General features: G+C 40.9%; 1 protein-coding gene across 1 annotated transcript in view; it reads right to left on the bottom strand.

Annotated features, from left to right (window-relative positions):
- Positions 1–3,804: 3,804 nt before the first annotated feature.
- The window catches only part of zmat3 (zinc finger, matrin-type 3), a 36,323-nt gene continuing 21,740 nt past the window's right edge, over positions 3,805–18,387 (bottom strand). Inside the window, exons 3-7 of the mRNA XM_072439390.1 lie at positions 17,415–17,572; positions 16,777–16,911; positions 11,745–11,911; positions 10,221–10,318; positions 3,805–4,013 (exon numbers count right to left, since the gene is read on the bottom strand). Coding sequence (XP_072295491.1) covers positions 3,805–4,013; positions 10,221–10,318; positions 11,745–11,911; positions 16,777–16,911; positions 17,415–17,572 — 767 coding nt within the window. The remainder of the gene's footprint in view (positions 4,014–10,220; positions 10,319–11,744; positions 11,912–16,776; positions 16,912–17,414; positions 17,573–18,387) is intronic.

The following is an 18,387-nucleotide window of genomic DNA, read 5'->3' as shown; positions in this document are numbered from 1 at the left end:
TTTAACTATAATTATAATGTAACGCATCTATGTGTTTCTCTTACGCTAATTTGTTTTAAAAATAAAACTTATATGTTTTAATGTCAAATAAATAAAATGCACACGTTTTGCTGCGTGACACTTGGTTTACATTCGAGATTAAAAAAGGCTGCGTTCACACTTCACACGTTCACAAAAAGAACAAAAAACACTTCAAAACTGGGAGTGAACTAGGACCAAACCAGGAACTAAACCAGGAACTAAACCAGGAACTAAACCAGGACTAAACCAAAGCTACATTTGGCTAAAACAAAAAACAAAACCAGGAACTAAACCAGAAACTAAACCATATCTACATCTGGCTAAAACCAGAGACCAAACCAGGAACTAAACCAGGACTAAACTAGGACTAAACCAAAGCTACATTTGGCTAAAACAAAAACAAAACCAGGAACTAAACCAGGAACTAAACCAAATCTACATCTGGCTAAAACCAGAGACCAAACCAGAAACTAGACCAGGACTAAACCAAATCTACATTTGGCTAAAACCAATGACAAAACCAGGAACTAAACCAGGACTAAACCAGGAACTAAACCAGGATTAAACCAAAGACCAGACCTGGAACTAAACCAGGACTAAACCAAAGACCAAACCAGGAACTAAACCAGGACTAAACCAGGACAAGTGTGAACGCAGCCCATGACAACTAAACTCTTTTTTTCCTCTTTTTTAACACAAACAGTAGAACAACATTTCCATTTTAAATTTCAGCAAATCATTTTACAAATTCTTGCACACAATATCCATTCTCTCCGTTCAATCTCGGGTCGATATGAAATCACATTAAAACTATGTACAATAACAATAACTAATGTATTTCATATTTACTTGGTGCAGTAGCATATTTACATTGTCTTTAATATTAAAACATGGCAGAGTTTCCTGTGGATGTATAAAAGACCTGGATATGGCTTTCTCACACTAGCGGCCATTTTATCGTAACAATGAAAAACGTTTAGTATATTTTAAGTTATCAAAATTTTCCCCATTGTGTGGACAAATAAAGGCTATCTTATCTAATATATTGCAAATGGACTCTCACCGCTAATGCTAATTGCTATTAAAAAGTAAAATATATAACAAACAACCAATTCAATTTTAAATTAAAAACTGTCCAATTAATTTGTTTTATTAAGAGAATTTAAAATCAACAAATTTAGCGTTAGCATTGAGACTCAAACACTTCCCTTTATAAAGTATTTACCTGTTTTTGTGACGTTTTTAACATGTTTTCAGATAAATCCACTTAAACTGATCTTAAAGTATTTATTAATTTTAGACTGAATTAGTGAAAACCGCATAGAATTAGACAGGAAATACTGACGCTAACACTGATGCTATCCTCGAGCTAAAGCTAACACAGTGTTACACTGTGTTAGCTAACACTGGCACTAACCCTGAGCTAACACTGACGCTAACCCTCAGTTAACACTGACACTAACCCTCATTTAACACTGATACTAACCCTGAGCTAGCACTGCGCTAATCTAGCGCTAGTCCTGGGCTAACACTTGATGCTAACCCTGAGCTAATACTTGATGCTAACCCTGAGCCAACACTTGATGCTAACCCGGAGCTAACACTGATACTAACCCTGAGCTAACACTGCGCTAATCCTAGGCGAAAACTGACGCTAACCATGAGCTAACCCTGCTCTAACCCTGGGCTAACACTGATGCTAACACTGAGCTAGCAGGTTCTGTTGCGCACATTTGTAAGACTTTAGAACAAGAAAGTCCAGAGTCAAAGCAGCAACATTTCCAGTTTGTAGAAAGACATTTTAATTAGAACATCTTTGAGAACGCTCGTCTTTTGGTCGCGCGGCGGCTCTAAATTTAATGTCTGTTCCTAATCGCTGTACGAGTTTGGGCCGCACCTTCCCCACAACCAAACACAACCTAAATATCTGCCAACTGCCCAGAATCAATGAATTGAAGAGCTAATATATAAGGGTCCAGGTCTAATGATACATCCACATCCACAAACCCCCGACACGGCTTCAGCCTGATTCACACCGAAGGCACAAACCGCAGTATTTACACTTGGCTGAAACACATTAATACTGCTACTACTACTACAGAAAGTTCATTGTGCTTTGTTTTCAAACCAGAATACACTGATTTGCGAGTATCGGAGCTATTTTACACCACGTGATTTTGGCATCGTCTTTCTTTTACGACTGATAAATGCTTGTAGAAAGTCTTGGAGAATGAAAATATCAATTATGTTTCCCGTACAATTTAAGTTTGCATCTCGAACTGTTAATTGTTTGTGACTTTCATGACAAAAACTCAGAATAAATACATAAATACTTTGTAGTACCTTACATTGACCTTGTGAATTCATAAATATACAGTACGTTTTCCAATAAAATATCTGTTGTGTTTTTTACAGAAGCGTTAGAAGAGTAGAAGTACAGTAGAAGTAAAAGTATGGCGTCTGAAAACTGCTCTAAAAAGTACAATTTTTTAAAAAGTACTTGAGTGAATGGTACTACCCCAGAATTTGGATTTTTATTTAGTTTTGTTCCGTTAAAGGCGAGACACTGCAGGTGAAAATAATCTTAAATTTAGATAAATCAATTTCAGACGTATTGTGTTGTTACATATTTAAAAACAAATTTATTACAAGTTTTTCACCGAGCAATATTTTCATACAAAAATAAGGCATTTTATGTGTAAAATTGCACATAATATTATTTAGAATTTGGGACGTTAAAATCTGAAAAATGTATAAATCCAGGTTTAAATGTCTTGTTGATTTATTCGATTTTTAAAAAATATTTTATCTTTCTTATTTACTATTTGCTGCAAAATCGATGAAAGCGAATGCATTAAATTAATAGAATAAAACATATTTAGGCGCAGATTGGACAATTTTGTTATTTTCACGTAAAAGCCTTTATACTGAGAGACCAAACTGACCTAAAAAAGCCATAGCAACGCTTTTGAATAACTTCATAAACATATTCATAACACATGAATCCACACTTTATTAGCATTTGTAGATGGCTTATAATACCTAAAGACGTGTGTGTTATTACGAAACCGTGTGTGTGTGTGTGTGTGCTGTTGTGCGCTCCGTGTCGCAGATATGCCACGAACCACAAGATCATCTTCATCTAAGCGTGATTAAAAACATGTCACCATCGCAGGCTTGTGTTGGGGTCCGGTTCAAGTAAAAATCACCTTTCAAATATCGGGGAAATGAGCGAAATGAGCGTTTTTCCTGTAGTGTCTCGCCTGAAGTGTCCTATGTGAGATGCCCGGGCCCGAAGTGTCCCGCGTGAGATGCCCGGGCCCGAAGTGTCCCGCGTGAGATGCCCGGGCTTGAAGTGTCCCGTGTGAGATGCCCGGGCTTGAAGTGTCCCGTGTGAGATGCCCGGGCTTGAAGTGTCCCGTCTGAGATGCCTAGGCCCGAGGTGTCCCATGTGAGATGCCCAGCCCCCTAAACTTCCCTTCCTCCAGCGCCCTGTCCTGTGTGAGATGCCCAGGCCTTAAAGTGTCCCATGTGAGATGCCCAGGCCCTAAACTTCCCTGCCTCCAGTGTCCTCTCCAGCGCCCTCTGCAGCGCCCTCTCCAACTCCCTCTGCAGCGTCCTCTGCAGCACCCTCTCCCTGTCCAGCGTCATCTCCAGAGCCCTCTCCAGCGTCCTCTGCAACGCCCTCTCCAGCTCCCTTTTCCTCTCCAGCGCCCTCTCCCTGTCCATCACCCTCTGCAGCGCCCTCTGCAGCGCCCTCTGCAGAGCCCTCTGCAGAGCCCTCTAGCTGTAGCCCAGCGTCACCATCTCGTTGCGGTAGCGCAGTTCGGACACCTTGGCTTTGTGCTGCTTGCTCTCCAGGTGCTGCCTGAAGTCCGGCTCCTGCTCGGCGCCGCAGTTGCACATGGAGCAGTAGAACTGTCCGCTCGGCGTCACGCACATGGCCAAGTCGCGCGGGATCCTCTGCCTCGGGCGCGAGTGGTAGTACGGTCCTGAGGGACGACAAAGTGACTCACATCAGTCGTGTTCTAAACCGTGTACATCCAGTCTTTCTTCTCCTCCGACTGGAATTTGTACTTTTAGCATCAGCAGTGGCGGAAACTGGAAATGTAAAAGTCTATTTATAAATTCATTTATATATATTTATTTATTTATTTATCCATCAACCACCTCTTTTTCATGTGTGACCTAAAGCAAAGAGAACATTTAACAACACAAAAAACATAAAAACATCACACATTTAAGAGACAGGAAAATCAAACAATCTACATTTAAAGGCCGTGGCTACAGAGCCGCGGCGCGGTCAAATAGCCCAGCAGTTTCAGGAGCCGCGGCACAGCCATATAGCCTCATGGCTAACCCTAACCCTGACCCTAACTCTAACCCTGACACTGACCCTAACCCTGACCCTAACCCTGACCCGGCGCGGTCTAACCCGGCGCGGTCTAACCCGGCGCGGTCTAACCCGGCGCGGTCAAATAGCCCAGCAGTTTCAGGAGCCGCGGCATGAAATAGCCTAGCAGTTTCGGCCGCGCGCTGCGGCTCTGTAGACACATTTAAAAGCAGTAGAAAAGTAGTAAAGGGTCAAATAACTAACTTAAATAACTTAAGTCATAACTAACTGCTGACAAAGTATTTAACAATTTATGAGTTGCATGTTTAATTACGCCCGAGCGCCACAAGCTGGCGAGAGGCCTATTAATCTCGTAAGGCCGTGCAAAGCACGGCTGCGAAAGTGCGCACGTAGTGCGCACGAAATCGAGCGCGAAGCGCTCGCCCACTTCCAAACACTCACTAACGCACTCCTTCACTCACGCACGCCCCGTGCATATTAATTAGTAGTAGGAAAATGGAACATTACCGTTGTAAACGGGCGAAGCCCGTGCAAAAGTGCGCACTAAACGAGCACTTTACATTGGTCGTCATCCCCTTATAAAGCACTCATTTGCGCTAAGTAGCTCACGAATACGTTCCCCATCTCTTGCATGTTCCGTGCATATAAGCATGTAATGCAAAAATTTAACATTATTACTGTATAGAGGGCCAAAAACACAAAGTGGGCGGAGCCCACTCAAAATTAACGAAAGTACCCGTCAGTGACCAGGGACCCACACCATGAGGTAGGAAAGCACGAGCGCTTTCCGAAAATGTGTAGTTTATAATATTTGAAAAATGGGAAACATTGTTTTCGCATCGGAATATTATTCTTTCTTTCTTCTTTCTTCTTTCTTCTTTCTTCTTTCTTCTTTCTTCTTTCTTCTTTCTTTCTTTCTTCTCGGGACCAACCCCCCTATTTTTCACCCAGTGAACATTGACGAAAAGTCACAAAAATTTGCACACCTCTAAAAATCGTGCCTCTCTACATTCTGGCTATTTCCCTTTTCTAAAATAAAAAAAAATTGGCGCGTCATCGCTTCCAAATGTACCAAAAATGCATTGAGATAGGAAATGACCCCAAAAAAATCTGATCGTAGAATCATGAAATTTGGCGCAGAGGTAGATGGTGACAAGAGAAGTAAAAAATATTATTACGGCAACGCCGTCCACCCAACCAAATGTCGGCCATATTGGTTCAAAAATGGCTAAGCATGACTCGGGAGTTTTTCCAAACGTTGTACTTTGACGAACTCGTCCCAGGGCGTTGGCTCTAAAAAGCTGAAATTTGGTGAAAATGCTACTGAGGAGTGGGACATCAAAAGTTATCCAAATTACATTGATACCTGTCACGGTCTCTGAGCGGCGAAGCCGCAAACTGTAGCTAGAATTTCAGAAATCTCCCAAATTTAACATTTCTGCCGTTTGCGCAGATAAAGTCCAAATTGCGTCAAATTAGAATCAGTTGTTAAACTCTTTGCCCTAAACCTACTTGAAGTGAAATTAATTAATTTGGCGCCACAGCGCCCCCTACAGATTTTATATGGAGGTTAAATGTTTAGTTTTGCGAAATTATCTGAAATTTGACACAAAACTCAATTTTGGCATCCCAATCAAAAAAGTAAATGAGACCCATGTCATAATTGTTACGGCTTTGCTGTAGCGATGACCGAAACCTCCCATGTTATTCCAATGGGGAAATCACCAGAACATGTTTACACTTTAGACTTTCACCAACTCCTCCCAGGGCGTTAGCCCTATCAACGTGAAATTTATGTGGACCATAAAAAGTTATCCACATTTTTATTCAAAGAGTCACGGTGTCTGTGCGGCAAAGCCGCACATTTTGCCAAGAATTCAAAATAAAATAGCTTTTTGATGGTAAAACAAAGGGGAGAAGATGTGACAGCTTCACAGATTCAGCAGTAGATGTAATAAAAGGACAATAGGGGCGCGTTAGCGCCCCCTCCTCTTGCGGCCTGGCGGCGGTGTGGCGGCGGCGTGGTGAGGGCCGATCATTGCCGCTTGCGGCTATATTTATTATTATTAATTATTATTTAATTAATTAATTAATTAATTATTAATACTAAATATTTAAAAAAAAGCTGCTCTTCAGTCACTCACTTAGTTCATCTGGTTTGTGTTGTGTTGTGTTGTGTTGTATTGTATTGTATTGTATTGTATTGTATTGTATTGTATTGTATTGTATTGTATTGTATTGTATTGTATTGTATTGTATTGTATTGTATTGTATTGTATTGTATTGTATTGTGTAGGGTAACATACTAGTACAAGTACTGTAAGGTTATGAATGTCCACCCACTTGTGAAGGGGGCGGGGCATTCAGGTTTGATATTGATTAAAGAATTGTTCAAGAATTCAAACATGACACACTGCCTAAGTGTGGGTAAGTTTGAATCGTATTTCTAAGAGTAGAATGGGGCACCAGCCGGATAATCGGCAATTTAACAACTCTATAATCAGATATCTAGATCAATTAATTAATTAGAAATTAATTTGCTCGTTGATCTAAAGGTTTGAGAACGTAACCGTGACATTGACCCCTTTTCTGGAATGAAGGAACACTTAACCAAATGTAGGTTATGAAGATTTAATGACCAAATAATTAAACAGATAAATATGAATTAGGAATATGCAAATGAGTCGATAACAGATGGAAAACACTAGACATGATGGTTCTAGATCTATCTAGGTGTGTGTTAGAGTTAAGTCTAAGATGATATTCAGCCAGCCTGTGAGGTGCATTCATACGAACGGAACCAGAAGCTGTGATCCTGAGGAGACGGGCCTGCTTGGGGTCCAAGGGCCTGCGTGGAGTCCAAGGGCCTGCTTGGGGTCCAAGGGCCTGCTTGGGATCCAAGGGCCTGCGTGGAGTCCAAGGGCCTGCTTGGGGTCCAAGGGCCTGCGTGGAGTCCAAGGGCCTGCTTGGGGTCCAAGGGCCTGCGTGGAGTCCAAGGGCCTGCGTGGAGTCCAAGGGCCTGCTTGGAGGCCAAGGGCCTGCTCTGGAGCTCGGCTCTGACGTTGTCTGGCCAAAGAAGGACTGGATCGGTTCTGCAATCTGCGTTCTCCTTGGCTCTGAGGCGTTCTCCTTGGCTCTGAGGCGTTCTCCTTGGCTCTGAGGCGTTCTCCTTGGCTCTGAGGCGTTCTCCTTGGCTCTGAGGCGTTCCCGAATGAAAAGGCCGTCGTGCTGCTCCACCGATGTGGCTGGTGTAAAAGGCTGTGGACTTGAAAAGTTGCAAAAGGTCCTTGCTTGATTTTGCGTGATGCAGCATCAATCACGTTTTTAAAAACGGGCACAGGTTTCTTAGTTCCGGGAGGGAACATTAGCTTCTCTTGGAAAAGTCTTTGTCCCGTAGCGTAGCATCGCTCACGCTAACTAGGCCCGAGGCCTGCTCCCAAGGCCTCATGGACCTTGCTGGTGGGACCCTGGATGGAGGGTCGAGCTTCGAAAGAAACTCTGATGGAACTCGCTCTGGAGCTCAGATGGTACTGGTCTGTAACTCCCTGCTCTTTCCTTTTGTCTTACCCCGCGGGGGTTTTGGCGCCGTGGCTTCAGCCAATCAGCATGCACGCTGGGGTCAGAGCTGATAAGGGAACGAGATCTGGCTTTAGGCCACAAGAGTTACACGTAAAGGTAAAATTGTCCACAAAACAAGTTATGAAACAGTTAAAATGACATGTTAAACACAATATCACAATATGTACATGTAAAGTCATCTGGTGGACACATTTTTGCAATCTGATGATTGTCTATTAAAACCACTAAAACCGCATAGTCTTTCAGCGTTTTAGCGTTTGTCTTGGAGAGATCGTTACTCTCTGTAATCCAAAAGGAGTCATTTGATGAAAAGTTATTTTCAAAGTTCAGAGCGTCTCTGTTGTCGCTATCACGTCCTCTTTCTTTAGAGGGGCGCAAAACTCCACACGGGCAGTAGATAACACCTAGCCCGCATTCCTGTCACCATGGCAACAGGGGGAGGACATCTGCATATCCTACAATTGTATTGTTTTGTTTTGTTTTGTTTTGTTTTGTTTTGTTTTGTTTTGTTTTGTTTTGTTTTGTTTTGTTTTGTTTTGTTTTGTTTTGTTTTGTTTTGGTTTGGTTTGGTTTGGTTTGGTTTGGTTTGGTTTGGTTTGGTATTGTATTGTATTGTATTGTATTGTATTGTATTGTATTGTATTGTATTGTGTTAGAAAAAAAAAAAATTCAAATGTATTATTTTATATTTTGTATTACAATGTATTTGTATTTTATGCTATTTTAATTGGAACTAAAACAATATATTATTTTTTTTTTAAATGTTTTCTTATTTTATATTTTTCATTATTCTTTTTTTAATATATATTTTTTTAGGGATGGGCAAGTTAACGCGTTATTATCGCGTTAACTCATCACTTTAATTTAACGTCAATTATTTTAAAGCGCGTTAACGCAGGTCGGATTCCCCTGGTCCGCACCAGTTCTAAAGCCTCGTACGAATCGCGCCCGACGCAGAATTTGAGCGCGTGAACATTAGAAAGACAAACGCACCGGACGCGCGTTCTCGACGCGCCGGACTCATGTCCGTAGAATACACTCAGCAGCGGACGAGCGTCCGAGTCGTCCTGCACATGCTCAGTGGAGTCGAGTCGTCCTGCACATGCTCAGTGGAGTCGAGGCGTCCTGCACATGCTCAGTGGAGTCGAGTCGTCCTGCACATGCTCAGTGGAGGAGTTGTGCTGTGCTGCTTTTTCTCGTGGTGTAAATGGAGTTTAATGGCAGATCATGGCTTTGGTTTATTAACTTCACAAAGTCAGCTGCTAGGCGCCAGCTGAGGCAACCCGCCGGGGGCCCGTGTGAGCAGGTCCCGCCTGGGGCCCGTGTGAGCAGGTCCCGCCATAGCTGGGGAGATCCGCGAGAAGGGCCCGGCGCGCGTCTTTATCAGCTGAAAACGTGAATAATCTGGTGCCTTAGCAACTGGCTTAGTGCAGAGGAGTAAAAAAACACCCAGTTTTAGGAATCTACAAACTTTTCTGGTTCTTTTCAATGCCCTGGCAGTGACAATAAGCTTTAGTTTTGTGTTTGATAACATTGTTGAAGTTAAAATGTACACCATGTATTTATTTGTATTTAACTGGTTAAGTGTTTGTTTGCACAACTAATGTTATGGCGCTTTAGTGTCAAGTTCTAAGAATTTACAAACTGTACTGAAGTGTTTTCTGGTTTAGGGACATTTGGTACTAGACTGGTTCTGCTGCTCCTAAAATATGTTTTGAGTGTCTAATGTAATGAGATTACAATGTTTCTGACGTTACCTCCGAAGTGGCCTGTTCATCTTTAATGATTGTGGCTCAGGATTCTGTGGCAAGTGAATACTTAATATTTGCTACTGAATAAAAATGCTGATGCACTTTATACTTCTTTTAAATTCATTTTGAATTTTGCACGTAAAAATGTGATTAATCGTGATTAATCAGGGAAATAATGCGATCATCATCATAATCGCGATTAAAAATTTTAATCGTTGCCCAGCCCAAATTTTTTTTAATGACAAACCCTCTCCTATACATTGCTTTGATTAATTACTGCTCCTTTTCCCTAATTTGTTCAAAACGCTCTTACATTACTGCCGACTTCAGCGAAACCGTGTTCTCCTGCTTCATGTTAACGTCGAGAACATTAATAACAGATTTTTCCCGATTGAATAAACCTCGCCTTCCGCCCACAGCTGCGGCGTGCAGATAGCTCACGCAAAACGGAACAGCGGCGTTTTATTTTCAATTTGCTCGTCTTTTGTGTTGCGAATAATAAGTTTGCTTGTTACCTGTCAAGGGGGCGGCGAGCTGTGGGCTGCGGCGACTCTTCACCAGGCGATACTCGTCCTTCCGGCTCCGCTTAGGCGTTACCTCGCTACTGCTGTCGCTGGAAAAACAAAGGGCTTAAAAATAAACCCGAGTCCAAATTTAGCGCCGTCTTGAAGCGCGTGATTAGATTTACAAAGGACGACGGCACGTGATGTTAAGGTTAAGAGTGTTAAGGATGAACTGGACCAGAAACAGAGACGGGAGAGGGAATATACAGCATATAATAATTAAAAAATAATAAATTAAAATTAAAAAATAAATCAAAATGTATTTAAAATGTATATAATATAATAATAATAAATATAATATACATAAAAATATACATAATAATAAAACAGTTTAAATCAGCTCTTCATTCATATATTTGTCGTCAATGTCTTATTTTTGCTGACTCAAATTAAATAAAAAGTAATCATAAAGACTAAAACCATGACTAAAATTTCACATTTTCATTGACTGAAACTATGACTTAAAAGTGGATATTTTTGTCGACTTAAGTGCTAATATTTTCGTTGAGTAATTATTGCTAAACATAAATAAAAAGCCTCAAAGAGCCTCGTTCAAGAAACACGTTTGAACATGAACCAGGCGATACAAATGATCATAAGATAAAACATAAATTTTGTGTTTGACTAAAACTATTTATTATGGATTAAGTCGACTAAATTAACGTGACATTTTCATCGACTAAAACTAGACTAAAACAAAAAAGATTAATTGTGAAGATTTGTTTAAAGGAAAAATATGACACGTTAATTTGTTTTGTTTTCAGCTTTTAAACTTGCTCTTGAGTACTACTGGCTGCAGAGGGAATCACAGTCTCATAAACAACAACCGGACATGCACGGAAGCTTTGCAGTTGTACTGTTGCACTCTAAACTGAAGATATTATATTTCCAGAGCGTAATGCATCTAACACGATCAAAGCATTACATAACGACAGAGCAGACGACCGAAGAGAAGATATATGAATGTTCAGAAGTTAAGAGAGTGACGACGGCTGCAACGACAAATATGTGAATGTTGTTTACATGTCGCATGTATTTTTGTGAATAACACCTTTTTTATTTTTATGTTTTAACTTTTCAAGCTGGCATAAACATACAAAGTACAAGAATAACGGTAGTGCATGAGGTATCGCTAAATGTTCCACAGCTATAATGGCAGATTTTTAGTTAAAATAGAGATAATAACTTTGTGTAAAAAAAGAAATTTAACAATAAAGCTTTAACAATGAAGCTGTCATTTATGTAATTCTGAAAGGATAATATTCGTGAGCAGAAGTCTTATGCACTTGAGACACGCGCGCTGCGAAAAACGACGGTTCTTTGCGGCTTACGTAGTTCCAGATCCTCCCGCGTTTGAACAGAAAGTGGGCGGGTCTGACTGGGGGAAATGGCGCCTAAGTGCTCCTGGCGTCGAGGCCTCAGATAACGCCGCAAATGTACAAACCGCGCACGTGTCCCGGGCCGCGGGCGCCTTACCTGTTGGCGCCGTTGCTGTGCGCCTCCTGCAGCCTCAGTCTCTTGGCGTGGTTCTTGCCCTGGTAATGCGCCTGGGCCACGGCCGGCGAGCTGAACGAGGCGTCGCACAGTTTGCAGTAGTCGTTCTCCGTAGCCAGGATGACGCGCGCCGCTCCTTTGTACAGCGCCTGAACACACACACACAGGGACAGTGAGGGGCAGGGTTTGACAGGTTTTTACAATTTCTGAATCTTGACTTAATTTGGTATATTTAAATCGTATTTTCTGGACTATAAATCGCAACGGAGTATAAGTCGCACCACGGGCAAAAACTATGAAAAAAGGTGCAACTTATAGTCTGGAAAATACGGTAAATTATAGTTTTACACCGATCGAGCAAGTATTTGTGGAGAAAACGTTGAAAAATCATTCCAGTCAAAGTTTAAACATGAATTCAACAAAATAACTTTTGGGGTCAAATTTCAAAAATTTTGAGATGAGTTTTGGCCCAGTGTTTGCTGGGTAATTTCCCAGTGTGATGTCATCAATTACAAACAGGAAGTGCAATTATAAACCTCCAAAATGTTCTGGGATAACATTTTTAGCAAAATTCCAAACATGTTTATCTTAACTGCATTTTAGTTTAGTGAGTCGCCTGACCTGTAGGGGGCGCTTTAAACACAGACGCTGAAGGCAGAAATGAGTGTGCTTTATATTGGCGCTCTACGCACAAAGACAAAATTAACTAAATTAACATTGACATTTTTACAGGTCAACGTTACAATAACCTTCAATTTATCAACACATTTAGGCAAACGTTGAGGCCTTTAACGCAGGCTGCTCCGTTCTGTGAAGGACAGAGGAAGTCGTGCGCATGTAAAAGTGGGTGTGTCACACTTATTATGGCCCCTGTGAAACGAGTGCAAGGTGGAACCATTGTACTCAATCATTTCATTTCAGAAAATACATAAAAATAAACCGTTGTACCGCTGTGTTGTTTGGAGAATGTTTTTTGACGTTTTCTTTGGGTTTTGTGAGCCATTATTTTTCTCTTTTTTGTTTTTGTCTATTTATTATAATTTTTTTGGTTTATGTCTTTTCTCTCTGGTCTTGTTTTGTTTTTCTGTGTTTATTATTTTGTTATAAATCTAAAAAATAATAATTGATAATATGCAAAAAAGAGAACGTTCATTAAAGTTGCCCTGGTTTTCCATTGTCACTTTTGTCTGTTTGCAATGTATTTTTGTACGTTATTTTAAAGCAAATGTTTATTGTAATATGTCGGTGTAGTCCCTCATTCGTCCAGGAGTGTTCCATAGTTCAGTTGTATCATCTGGCAAAAACGAAACGAATAAGAAACGTTTCAACTCTCATCCAAGAGTCATTCTCAATCTGCGAATTCAGACTGAGATAGAAAATTCTATTATAAACAACAGGAAGGTTAAATCTTAACCCCCCATTCCTATTTAATGATGGCGTTTCTTTTAGAACAAAGATTGCCTCTTTAACTCTTTCAAACCATATTTTCTCCTGCTCAGAATCTTCACCTCACTGTCTTTGATAGAGTGAAGATGAAGATGCACGACGCTCTGTGGTCCTGAACTCCCGTGTCTTCTGTGCTGATGAAGCCTCTTGTGAAGTGTTTAGTCTCATTATGTATCGCTCTTCACAATTCTTCACTGCATTGGATAGAATAAACTACATTGCTCTGTTTTTGTGTCAACATCTTGTCCTTAGGGTGAACCAGTTTTTGTCTTAAAGTGTTGCCTGGTTTAAAATAAACAGGGACTTCATGTTCTGTTTCCCTTTTGTTCTGCTTTTTGGTTTTCTTCACTCAGTTGAGAGCTGAGAGAGCATTCCGGACTTTTTCCTTTTTCGTCTTGCCCTCTGAGCCAGTGGGCACCTCTTTCCCTCTGAGCTGGTGGGCATTTGATTTGGAGCTTCCCGTCCTCTCCTCTGATCGTGGAACAATCAAGAAAGGCCAAGCGATTCTCCTTAGGGTCTTCTCTTGTAAACCTGATGTGTGGGTCCACAGCATTGATGTGCTCTGAGAAGGCTGTGTCATCAAATGTACATAAACGTAGCAAAACCAAAGCTTTGGGGCAATGCCTGAAAAGGAGGCCAGTGCCTTCTTCTCAAAGTGCTCCATGTACAGGTTGGCCACTATGGGAGGGACGGGCGAGCCCATGGCACAGCCATGAATCCATCTGTAAAATTGTCCAACAGTTTACATATGTGTTCAGGTGTCAATTTGGTCCTTTCCTGTAGGTGGTGTCTTCCTGCTGTCTGGTCCTCACCGCTGCTGCTGCGTCAGAGGTCAGGATGCAGGTGAAAAGGGACACGACATCATATGAAACCATGAGGTCATCTGGGTCCAATTGGAGATGCTTCACTTTGTCCACAAAATGATGAGTGTTTTCTACATGATGTACCGAATTCCAAACCAATGGTGCCAAGATAGAAAAAGGGGCAGCTATTCCATGCATTTATGGCCTCTCAAAAAGAATAACAAGAAACAAATTATAGCACTGGACATCTTCTAAATCCATTTCAGACATGTTATTTTTAGATGATATTTCTGAATAGAGCGAGATGCGACGAGACAGAGAAGTAGTTTTGGTGTCAGTCTGTGCAATGACTGTAACTACACACACACACTTAAACACATACACACACACACACACACAAACAAACAAACACACACCTAAACACACACAGACACACACACACACACACACACACAATAATGACTAAGAGCTGAGTCCACTCCAGCCTCCCACTCACGGCTCAGAGCTTATTACACAAACGTGGGCGGAGATTTGACCTGCTCAGCACCAGACGGCGCCACGGCAACACAGAGGAAATACACTTATGTCATTCACATTGTGTAACGGATCACCATTCCTCCAGTCTGTGCCCAGATTTATGGAATCCAACTTTCAAGAATGATAAAGTCAAGTTAATAATGCGCTTATAATGATATGTAAGTCGACATAAACTGCCAGATATGAAAAAATATAGATTAGAGTATAGATTGAACTGAAATTACTTATTTTTGCTTCTAAAATGTTCACGATTACCGTATTTCCGGAGTATAAGTCGCACCAGCCAAAAAAAGGCATAATAGAGAAGAAAAAAACATATATAAGTCGCACTGGAGTATAAGTCGCATTTTTGAGGAGATATATTTGATGAAATTCAAGACCAAAAACAGACATTTCATCTTGAAATGCAGTTTAAAATAATAACAGATGAGAGAACATGATGAATAGGTGTACGTATGCTAACGCTAACACCTTCAGCTACATGAGGCACAGACAATGAACTGTGGTAAGTGTCTGGTATGTTAACGTAACATATTAACAGTTATTCAGATAACTATAGCATAAAGAACATGCTAACAAGTTTACCAAAGCATCAGTTTTACCCCAAATCACTAAATCCACTGAATTCTTCTTCCTCTGTGTCACTTCTAAACAACTCCACAAACTCCGGAGGTAGAGGAAGTGCAGATTCTTCTTCTGCGTCGCTTAGAACCTACAGCGCCCTCTTGTGGTTGTCAGTGTGAAAATAATGAATAATATCACATATAAGTCGCTCTGGAGTATAAGTCGCACCTCCGGGCAAAACTATGAAAAAAGGTGCGACTTATAGTCCAGAAAAACAGTATTTATTAGAGATTGGCATAACGTTGATCTGATGTCAGTGCTGTCGGAGGGTTTCGCCACATATCATCGGTCCCATATCGACACCAATATTTGACATCGATATTTGACTGCACTGCCCCAGACGTGACGTGTCGTTCCTGCACAAAGTCCAAGATTGTCCCATTGTCCAATATTTAATAATAATAATCCGTAACGTAATAAAATAGTTGCTTTTATGTCATTAAAAGAAAAACAGCAGCCATTTGATTTACCACCTTCACACTGGGTTATTGCTGTAGCAATTTAGGATTAATTGTGTCACCAGAAAATAAACTGGAGCCGTTTGCCATGTAATAACCATCATTGAGTGTTTTAGTCGCCATGGTATTCCCATCCTATTACCATGACAGCACTGCACTCTAGTACACAGTCATTTGCACATTTAAACGAAAAAAAGAAATAAAGAAAAGTCCTCCGTGTTCAGGATTAAACTCTAAACCTCCGGGTAAGTGGGCACACGCTGAACCCTAAACAGACACAAATGGCCCCGGTCGACCGCCCGCGCAGCCGAGCGAAAATCCTTTAATTCCAAAACTATGGAAAAAGGTGCGACTTATAGTCCGTAAAATGCGGTTCATGATTAATACGATTATATTTTGACCATAATAATCACAATTATCGATTAACCAAATAATAAAACCAAAGGAAGTCACAATATTTAAGAAATGGTACTTAAGCGTACAGATATTTCGAACAACAGCGTCAGTCGCATTTCGTTAATCCTGTTCACGAGGTCATCTTCTCCGAGCCTCAGAAAACACTTCAACATTTCCCAGATTTGTGACGTCAAAGGTACAAATCCAGAGTCCATAAATCAAACAGACTGGATTTGAGCATCCCTGAGTTGTCGAGGCAAGCTAGCTTTTATTTTTCTCCCCATGGTAATTCCTTTTGCTGCCAGTAGATGGAGTGGTAACTCCAAATCCTGACGAGGGAACGCCACACGTTTCAAGTAACGTGTCCTTTCAGTAGATATATATATATTAATTTAAGTTCTAAAACACAAGACGATGACGTAAAACTGGCTGAAAAGTGTGTACAATGTAAACTATGTGTACAAATAATACGTGATATGTCCTTTAATTATTTTGCGCATATTCTTTACCTTATCTGTGTTTTTACATTTCAAATCAAACATGTATTTTAAAGGTTGGTTCATTTCACAATATATATATTTTTTTACATGATATAAAAAGTTGTCTATGATATTATTTTACGTTCTCGACCCATTGTCCAATCAGAGAGCAGAATGAGCAGTTTTACGGTGAAACCGAAGCATCTTGTACAAGTTGCGATGTGATTGACTTGCACCAGTATGTCGCCGCCCCCTTTAACGCGCTTCTCACCGGTCGGTTGGCGTCGCCTTCGCCGGAGCTGCCGGACGTTTGGCCGTTTGCGTCCGGCGCGTCGGTGATCCGGACGGCGGGCGGCTGCTGGCTGCCGGCGTAGAAGTTCCTCAGCTTCTTACTGTGATTCTTACCCTGTGGCACAAACAAACAAACAAACACAGACACGTTAGAGAATCTTCAATCGAGATCGAGGTTTAGCCATAGAATCAAATATTGAGATCGAGCAACATGAGGAGGAAATAGAGAGTCAAGAATGTTGCGGTGGCGGAAGAAGTATATCAATATATGTGATATTATTTGTTATTTTCACATTTGCAACCGCTTTTCATACTCCAGTGCGACTTATATATGTTTTTTTCTTCTCTATTATGCATTTGTTGGCTTTTTTCATACTCCGGTGCGACTTAGAGTCCAGAAAATACGATAATTGTACTTGAACTTGAGTCGTGAGCTTCATTACTTTTGCCTCTTGCACCACATAAACATTGAGTCACTTTCTGATTCATGGATGTTTCTTTATGCTGATGTTGTTGTTTAAAAGTGTGATTATCGTCCCGTGACTTTTACGTTGCGCTCGCCTGTGTCGTCATCACGCGTCGCACACACCGTTTGCGACGGTATGTTCTGCTGCTGACCTGGTAGTGCGCCTGAGCTTGCTGCGTGGAGTTGAGCGTCACGTTGCACAGTTTGCAGTAGAGCGGCTTGCACAGCTCCTCCAGGGCGTCGTCCGGCTCCTCGCTGCCCGCCAGCGAGCCCTCGTCCTGGGGCTGCTCCGCTCCGCACGCCGCCGGCCCTGAAACTACGGGCGAGACTCATTGATTGTTCGGGTCACGGTTAGATATGGGCGATATTGACAAACATTTGTCCCTTTTTTGGATTGTACGTATCAGATAAATGTGAAATGTCTGTCAAATTAATCACAAAAGTGCAGAAATATGACACTATTAAGTTTACAACGTCCCTTTTTTTTGAAAATTTAGCTCTTTAGTTAGCATTTTTCAGAATAAATGACACACTCAATATTTAAATTTTGCATATCTTCAAAACAACAATCACACTATTGTCTAAATTTCGATGTATTGCAAACCTCTAGTCACAATATAATCGTACAAATTAAAAATAAATAAATAATCGTGACCATTTTAGAAGCAAAAATAAGTAATTTCAAAACTCAAAAAAGTAAACCTGAATATACAAAGCTTTTATAAATGTCTGTTTATGCTAATTTATTGCAGGGTTGTTCAAACTATGGCCCGCGGGTGGAATTGGCCCAACGCTGCAAAATGACCTGAACACAGAACCTAGACACAAAGGAATTTAGATTGAAATAAGACAATTAATGAGGAAAGTGCAACATTCTAACCTGATTCAAAAACACCTAGAAAACAAGTCAAATACTCTTAGCTCTTGAAATGTATTGAAACTTAGAATTAAGTCCTGAATTCAGATCATTTGTTAATTATTCAGGAATCTTTTTTGCAGTGATATATTGTTTAAATCATTCATTTTAAACTCATCTGCCGTTACAACCTCAGAAAATAACTTTTTGGTGTGAAATTGACCTGATACTAGGTTCCAAAACTGCTTTAAAGTGTTAAAATGATTCAC

This window comes from Eucyclogobius newberryi, unplaced genomic scaffold (assembly GCF_026437365.1).
Source record: "Eucyclogobius newberryi isolate DKJ021-1_F unplaced genomic scaffold, fEucNew1.0.hap1 SCAF_9, whole genome shotgun sequence".
NCBI classification, from domain to species: Eukaryota; Metazoa; Chordata; class Actinopteri; order Gobiiformes; family Gobiidae; genus Eucyclogobius; species Eucyclogobius newberryi.
Note: the sequence above shows the minus strand (reverse complement) of the source record. Positions and strands in the feature narration are given on the sequence as shown.